Below are 9,393 nucleotides of genomic sequence, written 5' to 3'. Positions count from 1 at the left end.
GGTTGGGTTGTGATTGGTTCAAATGTATGAAGGTTGAGAACTTTGGTTGTTTCAAGGTTGGGTTGTGATTGGTTCAGAGTGTATGAAGGTTGAGAACTTTAGTTGTTTCAAGGTTGGGTTGTGATTGGTTCAGAGTGTATGAAGGTTGAGAACTTTAGTTGTTTCAAGGTTGGGTTGTGATTGGTTCAAATGTATGAAGGTTGAGAACTTTGGTTGTTTCAAGGTTGGGTTGTGATTGGTTCAGAGTGTATGAAGGTTGAGAACTTTGGTTGTTTCAAGGTTGGGCTGTGATTGGTTCAGAGTGTATGAAGGTTGAGAACTTTAGTTGTTTCAAGGTTGGGTTGTGATTGGTTCAGAGTGTATGAAGGTTGAGAACTTTAGTTGTTTCAAGGTTGGGTTGTGATTGGTTCAGAGTGTATGAAGGTTGGATGTGACTGATTCGAACTGTTTGATGACAAAGGTTGTGATCAACTTGATTTGATTGGTTGGTCTTAGGCGCTGTGGCAGAACAGGTTAGGCCTTTAATTTGTGATCCAGTGTTCACCAGTGATCAGAGGTCGAGACCCCGCTACAGCATGATGTGTCCTTGGGGCAGGCACTGTAATCCGATTTTCCGCACTCCACACAGGTGTGATTGGGTACCGTGCCGGACATCGGTTGAGGAACGTTACAACAGAGGACTGGGCCCTGCCTTCCTAAGCCCAGCCCTAGACACAGTGGATATGAATTCACTGCCTTGCTAAATCCATCCCTAGACACAGTGGATATCAATTCACTGCCTTCCTAAGCCCAGCCATGGACACAGTGGATATCAATTCACTGCCTTCCTGTGCCCAGCCGTAGACACAGTGGATATCAATTCACTGCCTTCCAAAAGCCAGTCCTAGACACAGTGGATATCAATTCACTGCCTTCCTAAGCCCAGCCCTAGACACAGTGGATATCAATTCACTGCCTTCCTAAGCCCAGCCCTAGACACAGTGGATATCAATTCACTGCCTTCCTAAGCCCAGCCCTAGACACAGTGGATATCAATTCACTGCCTTCCTAAACCCAGCCCAAGACACAGTGGATATGAATTCACTGCCTTCCTAAGCCCAGCCATGGACACAGTGGATATCAATTCACTGCCTTCCTAAGCCCAGCCCTAGACACAGTGGATATCAATTCACTGCCTTCCAAAACCCAGCCCTGGACACAGTGGATATCAATTCACTGCCTTCCTAAGCCCAGCCCTAGACACAGTGGATATCAATTCACTGCCTTCCTAAGCCCAGCCCTAGACACAGTGGATATCAATTCACTGCCTTCCTAAACCCAGCCCTGGACACAGTGGATATCAATTCACTGCCTTCCTAAGCCAAGCCCTAGACACAGTGGATATGAATTCAATGCCCCAATGACCGTAACAGGATGTGAAACCTTTAACCTTTTCTCTGAAGTTTTGATTGGTTTGGACTGTTTTAAGAGTTAGGTTGTGGCTGATTTCAGTCTGTTTCATGGTCGGGCTGTTTGCTTGGAGTTGTGTGATCGTTGTTGTGGTTTGAGGGTAGGCCAGTGACTGGGTTATTTTAATAAGGCAGAGTTATGATTGGAACAGGGTTGCATGGGGGCTAGTTTGTGACTACTTTGAAGTCCCGGGTCATGATTGTATTATTTCAGGGTTGGTATGTCATTGGATTTGATATGTTTGAGGATTGGAATGTGACTGTGTTGGTGATATGGTCGTGATTGCTTGACTTTGGAAAACGATTTGATTGAGTGAGTGGTTTATTGGTTAGTTGGTTGATTGATTAATTGATTGATTAATTTATTGGTCGATTGATTGACTGATTGATGGATCGATTGACTGACTGATTGATCAATAAGATGTATCTCTTTTGCCATGACTGTGTATGTTGCAGGCTGTCCGACTTTTGACTGTTCCTTGGATTGCGGTCTGAGCGGTTACATGGTGGATGACAACAACTGTCTGATGTGCCAGTGCGAGGAGTAGACCATCTCTCAGTGTACAAAAAATTGTAATGATGATAAGAAGAAGCGGTGATTCGGGGATGCTGTTTTTCATGTTAAATACTTACTCGTTCTAAAACATTCATTCGGTAGAAAGGAAATCGCACAAGCATTGTAATCAAACAGGGCACACGTACGCTCGCATGCACACACGAAATCACTCACACTGACACACTCTGACACACAAACACATACTGGACACACAAACATGCACGCAAACGCGCGCGCACACACACACACACACACACACACACACACACACACACACACACACATGTTTCCACAGTCATTTGAAATTTATCTATTTCATTACTTCCTCGGATTGTTTTGTGCGTACGTCTGTGGCACACGCTGCAACCTGTTCGTATTGCCTACTGCAATGTCAATCTCAACATTCAGTGGTTGTGATGTGGCGAATATGGGTTTGCCCACATCAAAAGAAAACAAATGTCCCATTACGGAATCTGAAATTGAATTTGTCAGTCTCTTAGATGTTGATGTACACATTTTCATTTCGATTCTTGACTGGATTTTTTTTTCTCTTGATGAAACAAAGTCATTGTGTGTGCTGCTTTTCTGTGTACATGCGATTTTTTTTTATTTGATGGAAGTAAAGTGAAGCAATGCAGTTCAGTGCGCAATTGTGATCAATAACGATAGATTAAGTGTGAATGCAGATCAGTGCGCAATGGTGATCAATAACGATAGATTAAGTGTGAATGCAGTTCAGTGCGTAATGGTGATCAATAACGATAGATTAAGTGTGAATGCACTCGCATGGGTATAGGTTCGCACGTGCTTGCAAGAGAGCACTTGGATACGCATGGATGCACGCGCATCTACACACTGACACATTCAGATGTTTGATAACCCTATCAGTAAAAAGACGTTAAACTAGAGAAAGAAACACACTCTCATACACAAACAAAAAAACACATTCACATATTCACACGTACACGCACGCGCGAACACACACACACACACACACACACACACACACACACACACTTGTCCATCTTTGTGATAACACAGACAATTTTGACTGATTCATTACGCTTGTTATAAAGCTGTGTGTTTTTATGTTATGTTGTATTTTTCATGCAATGGAAGATGTAAAAAGGAAAAAAAAAAGATAACGATGATGATGATGATAACGGGAAAATATATGAGGATGGAGACACCACAAATAAACTGAAATTGCTAGTGTTGAAAGGCATGAGGATCTGACGCTAACGGCATGCACTCCATCATCGGAGCACACTTCGATGTCAACTGACGAGTGGTGTGAGCTCTCGAGTGGAGGGCCGCGATAACCCCAGGGCATATCACTCACTCATGCATGCACGTCCACACGTATTCTAGTGGTATGAATAAATAAAAAGTCACGTACACCATCTCTGTCATGACTACACGCAGCGTCACACACACACACACACACACACACACACACACACACAGAAATTATAAAAAAAAATTATCAAAAAAAAACACCTCACACATATACATACAATCGCTTACACACTTGCATATATGCAAATATACGTACAATCATTCACACACACACACACACACACACACACACACACACACAGATACATACAATCGCTTACACACTTGCATACACACACACACACACACACACACACATTTACACACATATATACAAGCATTTACACACAATTGTAGATACATGTAGATACAATCAGTTGCACACACACACACACACACACACACACACACACATACATATATATATATATATATGTGTGTATATATATATACATACATACATACATATATACATACAAGCGTTTACACACACTTGCAAATACACACATATACACACAAGCAGTTACACACACACACACACACACACACACACACACACACACACATATATATATATATATATATATATATATACAAATTTACACACACATATACATTCAAGCGTTTACACACACTTGCAAATACACACATATACACACAAGCAGTTACACACACACACACACACACACACACACACACACACACACACAGATATATATATATATATATATATATATATATATATATATATATATATATACAAATTTACACACACATATACATTCAAGCGTTTACACTCACTTGCAGATACACACACATACATATACAAGCATTTACACACACACACACACACACACACACACACACACAGAAACATGAAAGGATCCAACATGACACTAAACTGAGTCGGTACACTTTTCAAACGGGTTTTGTTGTTGTTGTTGCTGTTGTTGTTTTTTTGTTGTGGTGGTGGTGGTGTTTTGTTGTTGTTGTTTTTAATTCTGAAACTGGACCTCAGTGGACATCGGAACACGACCAGTTACAAAACTACAGAAAGAGTAAAACATAGAGAGAGAGGACTACACAAAAGAAAGATAATCCACACACAATCTTTGAATAGTCAGTGATATATTCCATGTGGAAAACACAATGCAGCGCATGTTCCGAGAGCTGATACGATGACAAATGATTTACTGTTGTTGTCGTTGTTGTTGTTGTGTATTCTCTTTGACTTGACACAATGTAATTCGCAGAACGCGAACGTATGTCAACAGCATGTGATTCAGTTTGTCAAACTCATGATGACGTCAGTGTCTTCACCCTGCACTGAAGGAGCGGGAGGTAAATCTCCTGGGAAATAAACTGGATGCTGGAGATCCCACATTTTGTTGCACGGAACCTGCATTAAACCAATCATTCCTCAGTAAAGGGTTGAACGGTCTGCCAATGCCTCCACCTCTACTCTGCATCACGTTAGGAGCAAAGGAATTAAGAGCGCCTCCCTGGTTCCAGTTGTCTCCGTTCATTGGAAGCGCATGATTTGAAAACTGGCTTTCCGTTCGTCCAAATAAGGATGTTGACGACGTGGGAAAGTTTCCTGTGAGCAGATTGGTTGAACTCGATCGAGGCTGAAATCCAGTGGTTCCGGTTCCGCTAAAGAAGGTGTTGGTGGACGGACGGTTTCCTGTAAAGCTGACCATGTGGTTGCGCGGAGTTGTCGACAAACTGAACGGACTGCCACCAGGGAATTGTCCCAACCACCTGTTTGGGAAAGCCGGTGATCCTCCTGGAAATGTGGAATCGTCTCGTCCAGCGGAAGAACTGAGGAACTGCTGGGGTAACCCTCTGTTCCAGCTGTTGTCCAGCTGCCCAAATAAACTGTTCCCTTGACGACGTCCGCTAAACACATCGCCGCCCAAAGTCGGCTGCCTGATTAAAGGGATTTGCTGCCCACTGAAACGGTTTGCTGAAGTGGGCATTGGCACAAAACCGAAATCCGTGTTTTGCGGAGTACGTCCGTTGCTTCTGAAACCGTTAGAGTTCAGAGCACCTCTCGTCCCGAATCCTTGAGTGATTTGATTGGTTCTTGCTGCTTGAGAGAACCGCCCAAAAAGAGAACTCGTGTCTGGAAATCCAGAGCGTGAACCGGTTCTTGACAAATCTGTGTTTCTGAATGCTGTGAGTGTGGGTGGCGTGTTCACGTTTCCAAAAGGGTTTCTTTGAGAACTGGAAAATAAACTGCCTACACTTCCACCAGTAAACGCAGCATTTGTGTCCAGAATTGGAGCAAAATTTCGATTGGAGAGAAATCCTAAACTATTTCTGTCGTTATTCAGTTGTGGAAACTGACCTCCAGACAATGGAGTGTTTGCACCAAGTCGCTGAAAAGCATTTCGGCTGTTTGAAAAAGTATCCCTACCGCTCCCACTGCTGGCTGGAAAACCTATCGAGGTTCCAGTGAACCTGGTGTTTATACTGGGGCGCTGAAAAATGTCACCACTGGAAGGGAAACCGCCGATGGTCTGGTGACTAGCCTGGCCAAAACGACCTCCAAGATCACCAAACTGGTTTCCTCTGTTCGTGCCACGTCCTCCTGTTCCAAAACCAGAACTGAAAGTCTGACGCATCCCTGTGGTGGTGGGCAGGGGGCGGGTCTGGCGTGTGAAGGAGGTGGAGGTGGGGGACCCGAAGGCCTGGAAGAAAGGATTCCCTGAGGACGGGGCTGAGGATGCCGACAGGGCCAGGGAGGAGCGGGGCAGGGGCTGGGGGAACAGATCTCTGAACGTGGGCACGTCCTGCTTCAGCTGGTGGAAAGGGTCGTCCGCGCTGATGTCATAGCCCGTGGTGGACAGACGTCGCTCAAAGGCCTCCTCGAATGACGTCAGAGAGGGCAAGGTCAGCTCCATGCTCTGCCCGCTGGCCAGGGAGACCAACACTTGTATCGTGCTGCTGCCGCTGCTGCTGGTGTTGGTGGTGGTGGTGGTGGTGGTTGTTGTTGGGTTTTTTCTGCCGCTGTTGCTGCTGGTGATTCCATTAATTCTTTTGCCATTGCTGTTGTTGCTGTTATTTCTGTTGTTGTTGCTGCTGCTGCTGCTAATTCTGTCATGACCACTTCTACTGCTGCTTCCGGTTCTGCTTCTGGACGGTGCAATGCTGCTCCTTCTTCTTCCAGGAACCATTGCCAAGAGGCTGCCCACGGGTGGAGCTGTTGTGAACTGACTGATGAGGTCACTAATGGATTGGTTTCTTCGTCTGATGAAAGTGGTTCTGCCACTGCCTGCCTGCACAGCACTGCGTGAGGAATCAGAGACAGTGGAGAGAGATGATCTGACGTTACTTCCCACAGAAACATCATCACCTTCTGAGCTTCCAGTGGAGCTGTGGTCAGATGATGCTGCGGTCTGTGGAAGTGTGGCGCTGACTCTCCCTGGCTCCTGGCCGTTGTTGCTGTTGCTCTGGTTTTCACTGATATCACTGCCATCGCCATCACTGCCAATACTGCCATCGCTATCACTGACAACACTGCCATCGCCATCACTGATACCACTGCTGCCACCATCACTGAGGGAGTTGTTGAGGGGGTGGTTGGGGGTGTTGATGACGGTGGCTGCAGAGCGCGAGATGTTGAACACCTGTAGAATGAACGTGTAGAAGTGATCCACCACGTCGTACTGTCTGGACCCTGAAAACGATGGGTGCCGGTCAGTCACAACGGTCCGGTTTCGGTTTCACTTACTCAAGGAGACTTCACTGCGTTTGGACGAATCCCTATACACCACACCACATCTGCTAGGCAGATGCCTGACCAGCAGCATAACCCTACGTGCTTCAGGCAGGCCTTGAGTGCATGCATATATGTTTGTGAAACTATCAGAGTGGAGTTCTCCTACAAAATTTTGCCAACAACACTTATTGTATTTGTATTTTTCTTTCCATCACAACAGATTTCTCTGTGTGAAATTTGGGCTGCTCTCCCCAGGGAGAGCGCGTCGCTACACTACAGCGCCACCTTTTTTTCTTTCTTTTTTTCCATGCGTGCAGTTTTATTTGTTTTTCCTATCGAAGTGGATTTTTCTTGGTTCTTTTAAGTGCACAAAGTGCATGCTGCACACGGGACCTCGGTTTATCGTCTCATCCGAATGACTAGCGTCCAGGCCACCACTCAAAGTCTAGTGGAAGGAGGAGAAAATATTGGCGGCTGAGCCGTGATTCGAACCAGCGCGCTCAGATTCTCTCGCTTTCCAAGGCGGACGCGTTACCTCCAGGCCATCACTCTTATGTCACCATGGCTGGGTTTGCTTTTGTTTGTTTTTTTGGCACGTAAAATGCTTGCTGCATACGAGTTATCGTCTCATCCGAACGACCAGTCGCTCAGTATTATATCCTTGTCAGACTTGTTAGGAAGGGCGATACCGGGATTAGAACCCAGACCCTCATAGACACTGTATTAGCAGATAAGTGACTTTACCATTCTGCCACCTTCCTTCCCTTCTGAGAGGTGTGCTTGCAGGTTGTGTTTTTATGATCACAGAGAGAGATGAGGGGTGGGGGTGAGAGAGAGAAAGAGAGACAGACACAGAGATAGATGCAGTGAGACAGGGAGTGTGAGGATCAAATTACGCCGGAGACTTTCTCACATGTGTTTGAACTTGACTTGAAATGCGTTTCCATTGGGAAAGAAGCAAACGTGACCATGGTAAATAAACTAACGAGACTGCCTGATGCTGACTACTAACTCCCCCCACCCCTCTTTCACAGTCAATCAATCGATCGATTAAATCAATGACAGTTACACATTATTTCACAAGTTTGGTATGTTTCGCTGGACAAGTGTGAATTGTCATTTCCGTAACATATCCATTTCATTGAGCTCATGTTCGTGTTTTCTTGTACATAGCAAAGCCGACTGCTTACAGCCTTATTAGCACTGAAAATTGTGCAAAAATGAAATGTGACAAACTACAAATACCCACATCAAATATATTAATAGCTTAATGCAGTAAAACCAGAAAAAAACAGGGCAAATTTACTTCATCCAAGCCTTGGGCTTTGACCATTCGATTTTTTATCAGGTTTGAAATAAAGTTGATACAATCCACCCAATATAGGCACCCCCCAACCTAAAACTAATCGAATTTTCGGGTCCTAAAAATACCTTCATATTAAAAAAAATACAATTACCAATCTACAGAGGGGATAGGCAAAAACACTTAAGTATATTTCTGGTGACCTACTGGATGCTCTATGGCTTTGTTAAGCACTATATACAAACGTGGTATATTACTGTTCGGGACATGCCGATATACATACATACCTGTTATCTCATTCTCCAGGTAATCAGAATCTATCACGTGGACGTCGTAATGTTGGACCACAATCCAAGCACTGGAAACACAATGTATGATGTGTCAAAAAAATGGCGCTGATGAGGAGGAGGAGGGGTTTGTGGATGATGATAATGGGCAAAGTGGTGGTGGTGGTGAAATCTTGATGATGACGATGAAGATGACGACGATCACGGTAATGATAATGACGACGACAACGATGATGATGATCATGGTCATGGTGGTGGTAGTGGTGATGGTGGTGGTGGTGGTGAAAATTTGTTAAGCACTGAATACGCTCAGATTCCTTCATGTTTATGGTTGCGAGTTTCGCAGTGTGGAATAATCATTGATTTCATAGGACGTAGGGCATTTCATAGGACACACTGCTCTACCGCTGGCTGGGATAAAAGAAAATGAAAATGAATTTTTGATTACCGGAACAATGTCTATGCCCCGACAGTCGGGTCACCATCTGCCAGAAAACGCTATTCCCCCGATGGCCCTCAAAGCCAGTCACAGTGCATGTTTCTGTTCGACCAATCATAGAATGCGTTTCTGTTCGACCAATCACTGAGCGTGTTTCTGTTTGACCAATCACAGAGCGTGTTTCTGTTCGACCAGTCACTGAGCGTGTGTCTGTTCAACCAGTCACTGAGCGTTTCTGTTTGACCAATCACAGAGCGTGTTTCTGTTTGACCAATCACAGAGTGTGTTTCTGTTCGAC

General features: G+C 44.7%; 2 protein-coding genes across 2 annotated transcripts in view; one reads left to right on the top strand and one right to left on the bottom strand.

The window, feature by feature from the left end:
* The window catches only part of LOC143287186 (C-type lectin lectoxin-Lio3-like), a 10,198-nt gene extending 7,576 nt beyond the window's left edge, over window positions 1-2,622 (top strand). Inside the window, exon 5 of the mRNA XM_076595128.1 lies at window positions 1,905-2,622. Within this exon, the coding sequence (XP_076451243.1) occupies window positions 1,905-1,996 (92 nt within the window). The 3' untranslated portion in view covers window positions 1,997-2,622. The remainder of the gene's footprint in view (window positions 1-1,904) is intronic.
* A 1,909-nt stretch (window positions 2,623-4,531) lies between these two features.
* Window positions 4,532-8,979, bottom strand: LOC143287185 (uncharacterized). The gene is made up of 3 exons (XM_076595127.1): window positions 8,957-8,979; window positions 8,657-8,727; window positions 4,532-7,024 (listed from the first exon to the last, which is right to left on the bottom strand). Exons 1-3 carry the CDS (start codon window positions 8,977-8,979, stop codon window positions 4,659-4,661), a joined length of 2,460 nt encoding a protein of 819 aa, XP_076451242.1. The 3' UTR covers window positions 4,532-4,658.
* Window positions 8,980-9,393: the final 414 nt, after the last annotated feature.

This window comes from Babylonia areolata, chromosome 11 (assembly GCF_041734735.1).
Source record: "Babylonia areolata isolate BAREFJ2019XMU chromosome 11, ASM4173473v1, whole genome shotgun sequence".
Lineage (NCBI taxonomy): Eukaryota > Metazoa > Mollusca > Gastropoda > Neogastropoda > Buccinidae > Babylonia > Babylonia areolata.
Note: the sequence above shows the minus strand (reverse complement) of the source record. Positions and strands in the feature narration are given on the sequence as shown.

Coding starts and splice junctions, on each gene's coding strand:
- LOC143287185 (XM_076595127.1), bottom strand. CDS start 8,979: ATGAAGGAATCTGAGCGTATTCA. Junction 8,728..8,956: donor AAGGAATCTGAGCGTATTCA/GTGCTTAACAAA, acceptor TTGTGTTTCCAG/TGCTTGGATTGTGGTCCAAC. Junction 7,025..8,656: donor CCTGGAGAATGAGATAACAG/GTATGTATGTAT, acceptor CATCGTTTTCAG/GGTCCAGACAGTACGACGTG.